The sequence below is a fragment of the Vigna angularis genome, chromosome 8, assembly GCF_016808095.1.
Source record: "Vigna angularis cultivar LongXiaoDou No.4 chromosome 8, ASM1680809v1, whole genome shotgun sequence".
NCBI lineage: Eukaryota > Viridiplantae > Streptophyta > Magnoliopsida > Fabales > Fabaceae > Vigna > Vigna angularis.
Window position 1 is genome coordinate 12,373,058 of NC_068977.1, and position 18,653 is coordinate 12,391,710.

Genomic DNA, 18,653 nt, shown 5'->3' on the forward strand with positions numbered 1-18,653 from the left:
TTTTATTGGGGATATCCATCGGGATTTAGAAAAGATTAACATGAAATTATGCAGACTTGAAATTTTATATATTAGTGTTAATAAATATTATACTTTTTTATTTTAACACAAAAGGAAGGTTATGTGATTTTAGTTTTTATTTTAATTTATTAAATGTGATTTAAATACCATAATAATACAAAAGAGGAATAAAAATCCTACAATTATGAAATCATTAATATAGAAGAGAGAGAGAAAGTTGGGCCCTAACACATTCATCTCGAAGGAGCTGAGATGGGATATGTATCTTGCCACGTTCGATAACATTTAACGTCGTTCCTACCAACTTAATGCATAAGACTTCATTCATACAATTTTGTAAACTTTAAGACCCAATGTATACACTTTTAAAACCGAATACTAAACTGAAAAAAACCATTTAACAAAGGAACAAAATAAGCATTTAAGCCGGTTAAATTTACACTATCATATTATAAAAAGTTGTCGTTAATATAACTTAAAATAATAATAAAAAATAAATAACTTACTACTATACTATTGTTTTATAAGTGAATGAGTTCAAAAATAATTCACACCTATACTATTTATTAAAAAATCTATTATTTAAAAAAATGATTAAATGTAACTTTTTCCCCTTTAGAAACTTCTAATTCAATCATGGAATTAACGAGTAGAAGGTTTAAGTATTTTACCTAAACCATGGAATATTTCTATATACCAAGACAACACTCTCTGTAATGGAATCATTTTATGTGGTTCCCATAAAGTATTATCAATAATTGTCGAAAAAGTTTTGAATATTCTTAGATTTGTTTTTAAATTACTAGATATCAATTAATTAAGAATTACAATTGGTGTAATTTTTAAGTAGTTATTAACGCTAATAAATTGTATATCAGTATTGTATTAACTTTTCAATTTAAAAATATTTTTTTAGAGCATAAATAGTTTATTATTGATGGATAGACCCATTCTTATATATACTTACCACAATATACATGAAATATTTGTTCATAAATGGACAATTCTTTTAGAATAATTAAAACTATGAAGATATTTGCATATAAGCCTATTTTTGAAAAAGAAATTTGCAAAAATTAAAATCAGTGTAAATTAAAAATTGTATTTTATCGTATCCATGCACGTAACTAATTATATCATAATCTAAAATGTAAAACTTATGATATTATTCTTATTAGAAAAGAGTGTGATTTATGGTAAAAAATACTAGTGAGTGCTTATTCGCTGAGTTATTGATAAAAGTTAAAAAAAAATCATTTATAAAAGATTTTCCCACACTTGAATAATAAATACTTTAAGAAAGTTATAAAAGTATAAGAATAATATAATAAATAAGAGAATTAACTTAGTATTTCCTGCATAATTTATAACTTTTTTTAGGTCTATAAATAAAGACTGAAAAATAAGATTAGTTAACAAGTAGTTTGAAGATTATTAAAGTATTATTAAGTTAATATTTATTTAATATATAAACATTTATGAGTTGTTTGAATACAAAAATATTATATACTGCATATTCAATTCTGAATATCTTAGAGTGAGATATACAGAATTAATCTCATCTTTGCTGAGTTAAATTTTCAATCTTCGTATGTTATACTTTTGTAAACAAAGTTTTTAGTATTATTGTAATCATAATTAAACATAAATTTCATTTTATTTTTAAGATTTGACATATGTAATAAAAATGACGCACATAATTTTTAATAATTTTTATATTAATTTAAATTTTTTATGTCTTACTTATTTTATTTAATATAATAAAAAAATTTAATTAAATATTATATATATATATACATATACACACATATATATATATATATATATATATATATATACGTGTGTGTTTTCAAATAATAAAATTATAATTATAAAATTAAATATAAATAATTTTTACAAATTTATTATAGACAAATTTTATTAATTTTGTAGTAATTTTTTATTATAGATAATTGTTTTAGTTTTAAAAAATATTAATTTTAAAAAATTTAAAAAAACTGTTAAGTTAAACAAACGGTATTGATAAAATAATTATTTTAGTTTAAAAAAATAGTTAAATTTTAAAAATAATAATCAAATTTTCAAAAATATAACTTAAAAGATAAAATTAATAAAAATAATTACTTACTAAGAATAAAATTAGAAAATAAAATATATAAAAAAAAATCTCTCTCTCCATTATACATGGTGTCTTTCAAAATTTTCTTAACATTTTTAATTGCCTAATATGTAATATCATAGAAGAATGACATTTTAAAAGTGGTAATGATTTAAAATTAGTCAGACTTCAAGAGATTGATTTTTGAAAGGGTGATCAAATGACTCAAGTTCAAAGTTTATATGAGTGGTTTTCTTTGCAAGTTTGGAGTTCTAGCTCAAGAGTTCTAGTGGATTTTGGTTTGTAAGAGAGATTCTTGGTGTTAAGAGGGTGAGTCTATAATTGTACATCACGTGCAAATCGAGCTAACAAGTGGGGCAAGTATCATGTGAATAAGAGATATTTGACAAGTACAAGTGAAAGAGAGAAGCACATGATCTTTGTGGTGAAAGATGGGATATAAGTGTTCTGAAGCGGGTACTAGAATTACCTCCTAAGAGTGGTGGAGTTCACTATTGTATTGGTGTCTAATGCAGAATCAGAATCAATAGTTCCTAATTGAATAGTTCATGATGATTGTGAAGTAAAATATGCAAGTGGGGGAGTTGTTAGAAAAGTGATGGTTTGGACTCAGTATAATTACCAGGAAAACTACAAGTTTTATGGATCTTGGAAGAGAAGTAGAGAGCATGTAGGACTGCTCTAGTGTAAGTCTTGGATAAGGCAGAAGTGATTTTTAGAAACTATGGTTTTAAGGAGTTGAGACAATGTTAATGAAAGCAGATGCTGAGGATGTCGTTGGAAAAATGGAGTTTTAAGGTTTTGAAAGTTCTATGGAAATTGTGAAGGACACTTTTTAAGATTGTTCATTTTTTTTGTCATTAATAACATAAAGAGGTCAAGGACACTTTTTAAGATTGTTCTTTTTTTTTTGTCATTAATAACATAAAGAGGTCATTATTTCGGTAAACAAAGGAGTGGACAAGTATGTGAATTAGAGTAGCTTAGTAGAGTAATGACCAACTATGTTTCTTGATGATGGAAGGTATATGAGAAGGGTATCTTACTCAAGGCAGGGTGGTTAATGCGTTAGAGTATTCTGGAGAGCAGCAAAGATGTCGTTTCAATGGGGTTTAGTTAAAGGGGTTCAACAAGCAGTCAAAATTAAAAGTGTAAAGTTACACAGAGGAAGTTGGTCAAAAGACAAAGAAGAAGTGAGACAGTTAATAGACACTTTGAATAGAGAGAAAATATAAGTTGTTGATTGGATACGAATAGAGAAAGAGTTAGCGGAGAAGTATGAGGATTAGAGTCTGAAGTGAAGTCATACGGATAATTCATTAGTATAGTCTCTATAATATAATTAATGAGTTTCTCAAAATGGATGGGGAGAAAGGAAAATTAAATCATCGTAGATTGAGATGTATCATAAAGTTGCTAGGTAAAGATCAAATTAGTGATTTCAAGTTGAGAAGGATGCAGTTCTAAAGAATGGGTCAAGAAGTGCATATGGAGTACCAATCCTGGTTTTGGTTGTTGCAATAGATGATAATTCTTCTTTGATAGTAGGATAACATGGTTGAGGACTATATTACTCACTAACAAGATTAATATATGAAGCATGAAGTTATCATAATGGTTGTGTTAAGGGGGATCAAGAGTGTCAACATTTGGTAGTAGATCAAAAGTTGTGGGTGATCAAGCCAATTGTGTGAAGCTTCAAAGGGAATGAGATTATATGAAGAGATATCTAACATGTACCAGATTAAGACCTAAGGCTATCTTTCGTTTTTTTGTAGAACTTATAGAAGTGGTGAAAGATATATGGAATGTGAGTTTAGTTTGGGTAGACACAATTTTTGTTGATCAGATGTAAATAATCTTTCAAGGTTTAATGTTGAGGTTGAGAAGTTGTTTTGAGAGTAGTAGCTAGACTAATCTACATTGTTGAACAATAGAGCATTTTTCATAAAGGCAAGGTTTTCAGTCAGTTAGGTGTTGGGGGTAGTATCTCGGTCAAGCTAGGTGTTAGTGATAAGAAAAAATGAGGAGAGCATGCTTTTCTTTCTACTTGATGAGTGAATTTTCAAGGACGAAAATTATCTTATTGGGGAGAATGTAACACCCTAGAAAAATGAAATTTTTAGAACGGGTAATGATATAAAAATAGTGAGACTCAATTATTTTAATATTAAATTATTTTAATATAAATAGTTTTGCTATAAACGAGTTTCATTATTTTAAAACACATCATCTCTTTAGAAACCACTTTTCTAGAGCTTTATGACTTCTCTAAGGTTCTTGCTCCCAGCTCGGTCGATTGAAGAACTGAGATCGTATGATTTATCCTTGCGCTGAGCTCTTCAATCTAGACCGATTAGTTTCTCCGTTTAAGTAAGTTGAGTTTTCAACCTTTTTTGTCTTTTCTTATATTTGTTTCATGTGAGTCCCGCTTATCTTGCATGTGTCTTTTGAGTCTTCAATCTGAGTCTTTGCTGATTAATGGTTCTAACGGAGTACCTTAATTGTGATTTTGTGGTTCGTAGGATTAGATAGGACTTCTTGTGTGTTTGAGATTGTTTTAGGCTCTCTAAAGAGGTTTGGTCATCTGTCAGGTAAAGGAAACTAAATACCTATTTTCTATTGTTTTAGTGCTTTGATTATCTGAATTGCTATGCTTGAGTTTGATTAAGAGATTGAGTTTATTTGAGATTCTATTGTGTTGTCGTATAATTGCTTGAAGTGAATTACATGTGTGTTATCTGAATTGGAAGAGTATTGTTGTGAATGTTGGTTAATTATTACTTGTTTTGATCACTTGAGATGATGTATTAAGGTTATAATTGGTTAGAATCTGCTGTTGCATCTTGATGTAATCAATAGGTAGAGTTTTGGGTTAGTTTCTAGTCTATTTTGGGGGGTTTTTGATAGGTGAAAATCTAAAAGAGTTGGTTTGGGAAGAAACTGAGTGTTTAGGGTCTATTTTTGAATCATTTGAAACTTGTTTAGCTGCCTAGATCACTAAAATATGATTTATAGCATGTAGAATTTGAGTGGTTGGTTTGATTTGATGTACCTTTTTTCTGACAAACTAAGAAAATTGGTACTCAATTTTACTCACAAACATGTTTTTGCGCCAATTCTAGTGTAATGATACTAGTTTGGTCATTTGGATAGGTCTGAGATGCATCTAACAAGGAAAGCAAGTTGCTGTTATCTAATATAGCATTAAGCGGCCCTGTGTGGCATGGAGCGTTGCCAAAACATTGAGCTACTAGAATCTTAGCATTGAGCATTGCAAAACCAGAGAGCTCTGTGGTTTCTAAGGGTTGAGCACCAGTTTTCCACTCTAGGTTTGAACCTCTTTTTGCCTTAATTCACTAAATAAGAGGTCCTTTCGCTGGGCAAGCAGTATAACTTGCTGAACACCCTATTCCTAACATTTTATATTGTTTTCTTGGCTTTAGTTTCTTGTTTGGTTTAAGTTGATTATTATGATGATATGTACAATTCGTAATAAATTATTAATGCCCTGTAAATTGTAATAGTGTAATTGCTTGTTTGAGTAGATTGATTATTCTAATATGATGTGTATTTGTTGATGCTTATAAATATGTTCATGACATATGATAACGAATGTTATGTATGTAGTTTTTGATAATTATGAACTCCCTGTGAATGGTAATGGGGAATGTGTATTTAGTTTAAGTATGTAGTAAAAGAAATTTTATGGGAAAAATTCTTATGTTGTGCTTAGTGTTGTATTGTTGTAGGAGTTCTAAAATCGGAGAATGTTTTTAACACTCCAATAATCACCCCATCTTTAATTCAGAGGGATGATTATGTAGTAAGGAGGTACTAGAAAGAGATGAAGCTGAGACTAAAGTAGGACATTCAAATTCAATTTCTTTCTTTTCGTAAAGACTTATTATACTCTTAGTTTAATGTAATATTTCATAGACATGCAAAATTATTATAAGTCATATCTAGATATCTATAATAATATTTTATAAATTTTAGTTGAGTTGATTGCTTTATTTTATAACATTGAAAGTGTAACGATTCGATAATAATTAAATGTTATAAAAGATTGGAATATTGCATAATATGGCTTTGTGTAAACACTAAAACATTTCATGTATTAAAATTTGAAACTTGAAACTTTATTACACCGTTACTTATCGAATAATAATTTAAAAAACATCGTTAGTTTATTGAGATAGTATTAAATTATTTATTTTATTACACGTATTAAAGGGATTGAGAATGTAAATCATAATTCTTAGAAAAAAAAATTAAAACATATTTAAACTATTTTCTTATAGTATTAGTCATGGGTCATGCAAATATTTAATTGAATCTTACATTTTCAAAATTTGTCATAAAGTAGAGAAAATAAGTTATTCATTAATATGCCAAAAATATTTATCATAAAATCGAATCATCTTTGTTGATTTTTACAATAATTTTTTAATTAATCACCAAATTAAATTATTTCATAGTTATTAAACTCCGCAAAGTATCGGCTTGTATTATTTTAACACACTATAAACTAAATCGAAAACTTTCTATTCCGTAATTGCCCCTAAACATATTTTACAAAATTAAATTATATTTATTGACTTTTTTTATAATAATTACATCTTAGCAATTTGCTATATAAATGAATTATTATATAAAACTATCTTTTCATTATCACTAAAAAGATAAATTGTTCAGAAAATTCTTACTAATTAAAACCTAAATGAAATTCATAATTTTAATTTAGAATGTCAAAGTTGTTTGCTTCTGGTGTAGGAAGAAACTGATATCACTGTACAAAGCTACACCATTTTCATTTTGTATATCCTTTCACATTTCTTTCATTTCCTTCTTTTCATTTCCTTCTTTTCATTTCCTTCCCTCTTGTGTCTCTTCCCATTTCTCTCTACAAAGATCCCAATGGCGACTCTCCCCGTGGTAAGTTTTCCGATCTTCACAGTGGTCAGGGTGGTCGGCGTCGCCGTCACCGTTCTTCTCCTCACATGGGCCGTCCATTTTCGGGGTGGCCTCGCTCTCGTCTCTGACAACAAAGATCTCATCTTTAACGTAACTATCCCTCTTCACGGCCTTCTCTTTTCATTTTCGGGTGATGGGTATGCGGGATTTGCTCAATCTTTTCGTTTTTCTGTTATGGGGAATTTGATTTTGAACGAGAAACTGAAAAGGGTGGAATGGTTTTCAGTGTTTGATCTTGAATATTGTGTTGTCTTGTTGACTTTCTTTTATCACTTTGTTTTAGGTCCATGTTTGTTTGAATTCTTTTAGCTTTGTTGTCTTGGCTTGGTTTTTCCAATGTAGGTTCATCCTGTGTTGATGGTGATTGGGCTTGTTCTAATCAATGGTGAAGGTAAATTTTTTTATATTTTTTTAATTTTCTTATGTATCTCACTGGTACATCATTTTATGCATATTGGTATCTCTGAAACTTTTTCTGGTCACTGATCATATTTCAGTTGCATTGGAGAGTTGTTATTAGATCTTTGTATTAAAATCAAATTAGGGTGTCCCTGTATTTGTGCAAGGCAACCATTGATTACTGAAACTCATTTGTCCGTTTACATATGGTGCTATTCATGATTGCTGATTAGCATGGCTCGAATATGGAAACAGTCCTTTTGCATACACTTCCTCTGTTCCAAATGATTGCAGTTTAAGGTTTTCTCACCCATGTTAATGAGAATAATAAATATACCCCTTTTTGAAACAATTTTACTGAAATATTCTCGTTTTTTTTTTCAAAATAAATGCGTTGTTTTGAATAAGAGAGGGAAATTGATTTGAGGAAAAATTAGGAAGAAAAAAAATTAATACTTGGTATATGAAAACATTAGTCAGCTTGAAAAAAGAAAATTTACATAGCTAAAACTGGAGTCATAGTATGGAGAATTCAAGGATAACGTTTTGCACAACACTCTGTCGTAAACTGTTGCAAAGTAAGGAGTCTTTTGGCACCATGGTACACTAGTTAGGTTGCTGATTCACAATGTTTCTCAATGTTAGGGTAGGAGGTGAAGCATTCTATGATCTTTATTCTTGTTTCCATTCTGTGAAGCCTGAGTACTTGATACAACATGAGTACCATATGACATTGATACAAGGATGCAAAAACTATAAAAGTGTAAGATATAATATTTTGCTTAGATATGTTAAGTGTGAATATAAATTTTGAAAAATACTTACATGATGGATACACAATATTTGTAAGTGTTGACCATTTCTCATCAATATATAATTCTATCATTTCTGTCCACTGTTGACGATCATGATTTACAAAAGCAATACTTGTGATCATATCCAAGATCTAGGGTTAGATTTTATTTCTCCAATGCTCCCCTATCAAAGTCACAAAAGCATCTAGGGGTCTTGGTTCTATATAATTGCCTACTGTTTGCTATATGTTTAAGGATACAGAGGGAAAAATAGAACTATATATGTGATTGAAGTCTTATTCACGTATTTGATCCAAACATATTAGTCAGTAAAATTGAAAGAAGCCAAAAAGGAGGATATTCATTGGATAGGACGATACGGATACTTTGCCATATTTTGAATTATATGAATTGTTATCAATTAGATGTAAGTTTCCATTTTGTAGGATATTGTTTGCGATCCTCTAAAGAAAACAAGCACAATAAATAAGTTCAAATAATGATGTTTGTTTTATCTCCATGTATGATTTCTGTCCTAATCTGAATGTAGATTAATATCAATCATTGTTGTCCTAGGAACATGGTGTTTTCCACTTAGTTTACACAGTTTATCTGATGATTAGTTATCCCCTATCATTTGACATGCTTGTGGTGCTACTGAGTGCTATAAAACATTTTTTCCGTCATATGTCTTGATTACATTTGGTATCTAAATCCTTTGAACTAGTAGAGCCTTCTCTGACCCGAAATGAAACAGCAAAGGCCAAATTAGAATTAAAATCTTGGTGGTATATTCTGGTAGATTGTAAAGGATAGCAAACATGAGCTGGTTAGTACCTTCAACATGCTTGTATTAACCTTGTATGAAAATGAAACATCCTGTTAGGGATGGAGAGTTTACGAGTGAAGGAATAAAACATTAAATGCCTAACTGCCTTAACTGCCTTAGCAGTTAGGAAGAGCGGGGTTATTGGTTGTATAAATAGCAAATAATCAATTGTAGTGGGGGGTTGATTGTTTTGATTGTAGTCTAACAGGGTTTGTCATCCTGAGAAGGGAGGTTAGGCTCTCTAGAGGGAGGTTATGCTCCCAAACCCAGTCCTTGTAAAGAGATTCGTTTATGGTGAATAATAGCAAAACTCATTCTTTCATTTCTGTTTCTATCTTTTGAGTGTTTTCTTGTTAGGTTCCAAACCCAGGAACCTAACACATCCCAAGGAACTTGTTGTCTTAAATTCAATACAATGTTTCTTCTTACCACCCCTTGATTGTTTATAAATACTTTCATGTTAGAACATCCCTCTTTTATTCACTATGGCAATTTGCAGGGATGCTTGCATACAAGACTCTATCTGGAACTAAAAGCTTCAAAAAATCAGTTCATCTCACATTACAGTTTGCTGCTCTCATTTTGAGCTTGATCGGTATCTGGGCTGCTTGGAAGTTTCACATTGACAAGGGCATTGACAACTTCTACAGCCTCCATTCATGGTTAGGCCTTGCATGCTTTTTCCTGTTCCTCATCCAGGTATGACACTTCATCTTACAAGCTGTTCTAAACCTTGTTAGGTAAACACCTCATTAGTACTTATATTTAAGACAAAAATAAGAAAGAACAATTAAATAAACTTCTTCCATAAACTAAAATTAGCTTATGTGCATAGTTAAAGTTAGTTTTTTTGGAAAAGCCTTTTTTTTTTCCATCTTTTGTAAGTGTTTATAGAGAAACTTTTAACCTGTTTCGAACTTGGATTCTATCATTTGGTTGAATCTAATTATTTGCTAAAATATTAATTAGTGGGCTGCTGGGTTTGCAACATTTTGGTACCCTGGAGGGTCAAGAAATAGAAGAGCAACTTTAATGCCATGGCATGTTTTCTTTGGTATGTATATCTATGCCTTGGCCATAGCCACAACTGCTACTGGTATTTTGGAAAAAGCTACATTCCTTCAGGTGAACAAAATCATATCACGCTATTCCAATGAAGCACTTCTGATCAATTCTTTAGGCATTTTGATAGTCATTTTAGGTGGCTTTGTTATTCTTGGACTTATTACTCCAGTTTATGGTAAAGCTGATGTCATACGGGGAAATGAGTAACCGTATTGTAATATATGTAATCCAAAATTGAGGAACATGGACATGGATATATCAAACTCATTGAACGTGTATACAGGTTTATTTCTAAATTTTATTTATTTACTTTGTGTATTGTTCTTCTATTAAAATGAGCATTCGTTAAGAGACTGTAATATCTTAGCCGAGAAATAATCATGTTGAGTAACGTAGAACCTTTTTGTAGTATTGATGGTAAACTATCTTTCTGAATGTTTTATATAACCCCTTCCTTCATATTCAAGGTTTAACTTGAGAGTATTGATTAAATTAAAATAATTGTCTTGGTACATCTTTCGGATTGGTGATTTATGGTTAAGATTGATGCAGACCAGAAACTATGGATGATTTATACGATAAAAATAAGAGCAATCATTTCAAAATTCTTCTTTTAATTTAAATTTTGAACCTTTTCTCCATTTCTACAAAGGGGAATATTGAAGGGAAGATTTAGCACTCACATATGGTTTGGTCAATCAAAGATATTGCAGCCCGTTACCAATTAAACACTAAGATTGTTTTATCAATTAAACACTAAGATTGTTTTATCCTTGCATCTTCAATTATTTCATTTTGCATCTCCAATTTTTTTTTTTAAATTTCGAAATTGTCCTTTGCAATTCAAAAATTCCTACATCCCATTTTTTTGTGGTTCAACCGATATCAAAATTAGATTAATACTTTTTTTTATCGAATTTTGAAATTCAATAAATAATTTTTTATTTTTTTTAGTGAATTTCAAAATTTGACGAAGGATTTTTTATTTTCTTTATCTAATTTTGAAATTCGATAAAAAAATGTAAAATTATTTTTGAAAATTGAAGATATAAGATGAAATAATTGGAAATGCACAGTGAAACAGCTAAAAGTTAATAATGAGTCATTTGGTATATGTTTGGACGGGTTTTAAATAAGAGTTTATAAGAAAATGTTTTTCATAAACTAAAATTAATTTACAAGTTTTAAACAAGTATTTACTTTGTTTGGACGAGTTTTAAATAAGAGTTTATAAGAAAATGTTTTTCATAAACTAAAATTAATCAAAAACTAAAATTAATTTACGAGTGTTAAACAAGTATTTACAGAAAAAGAAAATTATAAACTAAATTTAGTTTATGCATAAGTTTAATTTGTAAAACTTAATATTTTTTCAATTATAAAAGAATTATTTATTTCTAGAAGTTTTAGGAAAAAATCCTTTACAATAATACTACCACTTATTTTAACAGCTTGTCACATCATTACTATTTAATGTTTGAGTGATTCTCTCTGTACCTCACTAAGTTCAGCTTTCACTTCCTTGTTTTTTATATTTCCAAGTGTACTCTTGTCATGTCAGAGAATATTTTGATTTTAAAAGAAGCTAACCCCATGGAATAATAAAAAGCACCAACCCTTCCTCCTTTGCCACATCTCAGATTTGCAAAACCCTACACCCCCTTTCTCCTTCCTTCCTCTTCTTTGCGGCATTTCATATCTAAAAGCCTACACGTCTTTCTTTATCCTCTCTTCTGGTGCTCTTCCCTCCTCCTTCATTTTTTACCATTCTCAGCTGCTGAGTGGTTGTTCCCTCCTCCCCTCCTCCTTGGTTTGGTAACTTTGTGTTGTTGGTGTCGTGCTAAGTTGTAGCAGCAGTGGTAGTTCTTCTTCTCACACATTTCAATCAAGCTTATTATTGCATTTGTGCGTGCATGAGCCTTAGCCGTAGTTGGAACTGCGGTTAAGGCCCCGTCGCACTTGGAAGTGCGGATGAGGGGGTGTCGCAGTCGGAGTTGCGAGTGCTGGGAGCCGCAAAGCCGCACTTGGAAGTGTGGTCGTTGGTCGCCACAGTTGGAGGTGCAGGTGAGGGGGTGCCGCAGTTAGAGTTACGGGTGATGGGAGCCACACCTAAAAGTGCGGTTGTTGGTCGCCGCAGTTGGAGGTACGGGGTGTATTGATGCGTGTTTTGTTAGATCTGTTACTACTCAGAAGTAGTAATCAGTTAAATCAGTTTGTTTTGTACCCTTTTCCCTTTTCCCTAACCTTTAAATAGGTTAGGGTTTTTCCCTTTCAGTTGAAATTGAAAAAAAACACTTCTGCACAATATTAATAAAAGTTTTAGTTTTCTCTTACCTTATGGAAGTCTCTCTCTCTTCCGATCGACCCTCTCTTTTCCTTCCAGATGCCATGTTTGAGTGCTGCCATGGAGAGCTCTAGTCCTTTCTCTCTCTCGCGGACCAGCCTCGTGTTTCTTCATTGATGTTCTGACGCAAGTGGCTTCTTACACGAGATATTTCTTCTCGTGGGCTTTTATGCTTTGGGCCTTTGTTAAAACAACTACAGACCTTATTATAATATGGTATCAGAAGAGCAATGTTTTTATTGACCTATTCTTGGCATGATGGACAACCCAGATCCCACCACTAATCTCTCTAGCCCGTTTTATCTTCATTTTTGAGAAAATCCAAGTATTACTCTCATTTCCCAAATTCTTAATGAGACCAACTACTCATCATGGAGCAGAAATTTGAAAAGAGCAATTCTCTCCAAAAACAAGATCAAATTCATTGATCGCAGTATAAAAAAGCGACCAAGAACTAACCCTTTATTTGAGGCTTGGGAGAGATGTGATACAATGGTTTTGTCCTGGATCATCAAGAACCTTTCACCTTAGATTGCAGAAAGTGTTATCTATGTTGATAATGCTAAATATTTGTGGGAAGAACTTAAAGAAAGATTTTCTAAAGGAAACTACTTCAAGATTTCAGATTTATTAGATATTCATTCTATTAAGTAGGGAGAAAGGAATGCCAGCCAATATTTCAATGACTTGAAGATTCTTTGGGAAGAATTAGAATCCCATACCCTGTTGCACATGCCAAATCTCCTGTACTTGTGATTTGTCTAGAGTTTCTCTAAAATACAGAGAGGTTAAACACGTTATTTGCTTCCTAAAAGGCTTAAATGACACCTATCATAATGTTAGGACTCAAATTCTTTTGATGGAGCTCCCTTCCCAACATCAACATGGTCTTTTCTCTCGTTATGCAACAAGAAAGACAACATCTTGGAGTTATCAATCAGAATGATTCTTTCAAAATTTTGGCTAGCACCACTAACAAACCCAACTGGAAATCTCAAGGCCGTGACACTAGCTCACATGGTCAAGGAAGAGGAAGAGGGAGAAATCCCAATTATGGGAAACAATGTTCCCATTGTCACAACATAGACTTCCTTTTTCCCAAAGCACCATTGTTTCTGCTAATTGTTTTGAATTGATACACTATGATATATGGGGACCTATTTCTATTCCTTCTATTCATGGGCATAAATACTTTCTTACCATAGTTGATGACTATAGTAGGCATACTTGGGCCTTTTTGATGAACAATAAAGGCCAAACTAGAGAACTTCTACAAAATTTTATTTTAAAAATTAAGAATCAGTTTGACAAAACTGTTAAAACTATTATATCTGATAATGGTCCTGAATTTAACTATGTTGCTATGTATGATTCATATGGTATTGAACACCAAAAGAGTTGTGTAGAGACTCCCCAACATAATTCTATTGTTGAACGTAAACACCAACACATATTAGATAAAACTCGCAGTCTCCTTTTTCAATCCAGTATTTCTACTGCCTACTGGTCCTATGTTATATCTCATGCCATTTATTTGATAAATAGATTACCCACATCTGTTGTTAATGGTAAGACTCCTTATGATTTGATATATAACACTCCTCCCACCTATTTGAACTTAAAAACCTTTGGCTGCCTATGATTTGCTTCCACTTTAGAGCACAATAGACATAAACTTGATTCTAAAGCTAGAAAAGGTGTTTTCTTTGGTTATAAAAATGGTGTTAAATGATATATCATACTTGATGTTAATACTAGAGAAATATTCTTAAGCAGGAATGCCATTTTCTATGAGAATATTTTCCCTTTCAAGGATCAACAGAATAATGAGACCAATTATGCTGAAAAAGAAATTGAAAGTGTTTTGTCTAATGATTTTTGGTATGTTTAAAACTGTGATGGAACTCAAAATTTTTCTGAGAATAGAAATACTGAGCAGGGATCTTATAATAGTGAAGACACCACCATTAACACTGGTACTGATCACACTAATGATAGAGAAGACCACAGTTCTAGAAGACCCACTAGAGTTAAAAGGGTCCTCGGATATCTAAATGATTACATCCACCAGGTTAATCATTCCTCAACCAATTCTCTACATGTTAAAAATAATTACAAAATTTCCTATCCTATTTCCAATGTTTTATGTTATGACTCTTTGTAGGAGAAGCACCTAAAGTACACATTGGCCATATCTGCCACTAATGAGCCTAAATCATATAATGAAGCCAAAGAAAATCATGAATGGGTTACATCTATGCAGAAAGAACTCAAAGCTTTGCAGGACAATGGTACTTGGTACTTAACTCAACTCCCTCCTGGAAAAAACTCCATTGGCTGTAGGTGGGTTTACAAGATTAAGCATAGAGCTGATGGCACCATAGAAAGGTACAAAGCTCGCTTGGTTGCTAAGGGTTATACCCAACAAGAAGGTATAGATTTTTTAGACACCTTTTCACCTGTTGCTAAACTAACCACTGTCAGAATGATTCTGGCCATTGCTACCTCAAAAAATTGGCATCTACATCAACTTGATGTAGATAATGCCTTTCTACATGGGGACCTAAATGAAGAAGTATATATGGAACCACCACTAGGGTTGAACATTCATGCAAAAGGTCAGGTTTGTAGGTTAACTAAGTCTCTATATGGGCTTAAACAGGCTAGTAGACAATGGTTTGATAAGCTATCATCTTTTCTACTTTCTGTTGATTACACTCAATCTAAATCTGATCTTTCCCTTTTTATTAAGAAAACATCCACAAATTTCAGAGCTCTCCTTGTGTATGTAGATGATATCATTTTAGCAGGAGATTCTATGAAAGAAATAGACCATATAAAAGCTCTTCTTCATCATGCTTTCTGGATCAAAAGCCTAGGAGAGTTGAAGTATTTTTTAGGCTTTGAAGTTTTCAAATCTAAAAAAGGGATACACCTATGTCAGAGGAAATATGCTTTGGACATTCTTGAAGAGACATGGATGCTGGGATCCAAGCCCTGCAGTACCCCCTTTCTAAGTGACACCAGTTCCTTATATAAGATAGAGAATTACTTGGCCAATCCTAGCTCCTATCGCAGACTAATAGGGAAGTTACTTTATCTCACTAATACTAGACCTGATCTATGCTTCTCTATTAATCTTCTTAGTCAATTTGTTCATTCTCCTACTGATTATCATTATCGGGCTTTGCAGCACAGGCTTAGATACATTAAGTCCAGTCCATCACAAGTCTTCTTTATTGCTGATTCACATATCCAGATAAAAGCTTTTAGTGACTCGGACTGGGCAACTTGTACTAATACTAGAAGATCCACCATTGGATTTTGCATCGTCCTATGATCCTCTCTTATATCGTGGAAGACAAAGAAACAAAATACTGTCTCCAAGTCCTCTATCGAAGCAGAGTATTGAGCCCTGGCTGCCACAGTATGTGAAATTCAATGGATTTCTTACATCTTACAAGATCTCAATGTTGAGACCACTACCGTTGCTACACTTTATTGTGACAATAAGTCTGCCAGACATATTGCTCACAATCAAAGCTTTCACGAAAGAACTAAACATATTGAGCTCGACTGTCACGTTGTCTGCGAGAAGATTCAAGCCAACCTTCTTCATCTCCTACCTATTCGTTCAAATGAACAGCTCGCTACGTTTTCACTAAGCTCCCTCACCGCATACGTTTCCAGTTCATTATTCCTAAGCTTGGATTGATGAACATACACAATCCAGCTTAAGGGGAGTATATTGATGCGTGTTTTGTTAGATCTGTTATTACTCAGAAGTAGTAATCAATTACATCAATTTGTTTTGTACCCCTTTTCCCTAGCCATTTAAAGGTTATGATTTTTCCCTTTCGGTTGTAATTGTAGAAAACACTTGTACATAGTATTAATAACAGTTTTAGTTTTCTCTTACCTTCTGGAAGTCTCTCTCTTCCGATCGGTCCCCTCTTTTCCTTCCATATGCCATGTTTGAGTGCTGCCATGGAGAGCCCCAGTCCTTTCTCTCTCTCGCAGACCAGCCTCATGTTTCTTCACTGATGTTCTAACGCAAGTGGCTTCTTATACGAGATATTTCTTCTCGTGGGCTTTTATGCTTTGGGCTTCTGTTAAAACAACTACAGGCCTTATTATAATAGGGTATGTTAGCCGCAGTTGGATATGCGCTTTAAGTTTGTTTTATTCATTTTAGTTTTATGCAGTTAGATATGTAGTTTAGGTTTTGTTTTACTCTTTTTTTTTCTTTCATTATGTTAACATATTTTAGTTTTATTTTTGTTAATATTTGGTATACTTTTGTTTTAATGTTTTATATTTATATATTCTTGTAATTTTATTTCTATGTTATGTATTTATGTTAAATAATATTTAATATGGTTCAGATGTTTTGATTTGTTTGTTAATTATTTTTGAATTTATTGTTTTTTTTAATTTTAAATTTTTTATATATTATTTATTATGTATATTATTTTGTTTAATTTAATTTTATTTGTTTTTGTATTTGTAATTTTTATTAAATTACTTATTTAATTAAATATTAATCATTGTATTTTTTCATATATTATTAAATGAAGGATAAGATTGTAAATTAGGAGATGGAGGATGAAACATATGAGATGGAGGAAGAATCACTTACATTGAAAAATAGTAGTTGTTTGACAGTATGAAAGTGGAAAAAAGATTCGCATGATTTGCAATGTACAATACAAGGGTATGTGATATACATTGACACTCTTTAAACTAATACTAAAAGAATCATTTTTCATATTTTTTACTAAATTAATGTAAAATTAATAGGTGACGATAAATGCGAACATATACTTCAATTATTTTAATAATTCAAAGTATTTACTTCTAAATTAACAAATGTGTCCAATATCTTTTTTTTTAGATTTTATTAAGAAAAACTATCATCTTCAGAGATTGGGATCTCCTGCACTTATTTTAAATTGAATCATTGCATGTTCATTTAAATGATTAAGAAGCAATTATTTTTCAAAAGATTAATGTTTTGGTTTCTCTATAAAATAAAATAATACATTTTGATGTTTTTTTAACATTAGGAATTTGTCTTTAAATGTTAGAGTTTGATTTGGATGTATATTCTCACATTGTCTTACGACAGATGTAGAGATGTGAATGGTGTTTCCAGTTATTGCGGTGGTTGCCGAAGATTCTGAGAGTATGGTTACTGAGACACTCTTTGTACATTCCCTAACACTATTTTAGTTGATGACGGGTGGTGGAGTGGACATTTTGACTTCGCAGGGATTGAATGGTAAGTGATCATATATACGAGCGGTTTTGACATGCGTAGTAATAAAGTTTTTTTTATTTATTAATAAAATAATTTATATTAAAATGTATCATAATTTTATTTAGGGACATAAAGTAAGGACTTTACCTGCTTAGACCTTAAGTTGACCCTAATCATACATGTATCAAGACTTCTCTAGTTGAGATTAATCATGGTCCTCGAAATCCATTTTGGAAGAATGAGAATGGTTGTTTGAAGGGTGAAATTGTGAAGTTAGGAGAGGAAGATTGAAAGAGGGTGGTTGAGAGGGTGTTTTGTAGATGACAAAGGTAAATGAGGTATGTGAATACAGAGTGTTAGTTAGACTCTTCTGTTACTTTTGACCGATCAGTTTCTTGTTGATAACTGTTCGGTTTGTTCTGGTCGTTTGTAGTCGAATGTTCTCTTGTGAGCGTTCGGTTATGTACGTTCGTTTTTTTCTTGGTTGTGCTGTACTCGGCCTACGCTCGACCTCTACTGCTTACGATCGTTCAGTTTTATTTCTGTCGCTTGGATTGACTATATATTGTAGCCTGTCTTTGTTTTTCAGAAAAAATTCAATCTCGAAATATTCAGATCATTTTTCTCTCTGTGTTTTCTCTTCTTTTTTTTTTCTGGGCTTTCTGTTTCTCCGTTTCACACTCGAATCCAACACAGAGAAATCAGGATAGTTGAAACGATAGAGTAATACAGGTAAAGTTGTTGACATAAAAAAATAGAAAGAAAGTCGACAACGTTGGTGACAATGAGATTATTATCACTTTGTTCAATAATTCTTTCCATATGAGATTAAAAATCCTGAACTC

The 18,653-nt window shown here is 31.8% G+C and overlaps 1 protein-coding gene across 1 annotated transcript; it reads left to right on the top strand.

Annotated features, from left to right (window-relative positions):
* The first annotated feature begins 6,892 nt into the window (after positions 1-6,892).
* LOC108343926 (transmembrane ascorbate ferrireductase 2) lies at positions 6,893-10,522 on the top strand. The gene is made up of 4 exons (XM_017582376.2): positions 6,893-7,207; positions 7,460-7,508; positions 9,639-9,838; positions 10,109-10,522. The coding sequence occupies exons 1-4, from the start codon at positions 7,061-7,063 to the stop codon at positions 10,409-10,411; spliced, it is 699 nt and encodes a 232-aa protein (XP_017437865.1). The 5' UTR covers positions 6,893-7,060; the 3' UTR covers positions 10,412-10,522.
* The last annotated feature ends 8,131 nt before the right edge of the window (positions 10,523-18,653 follow it).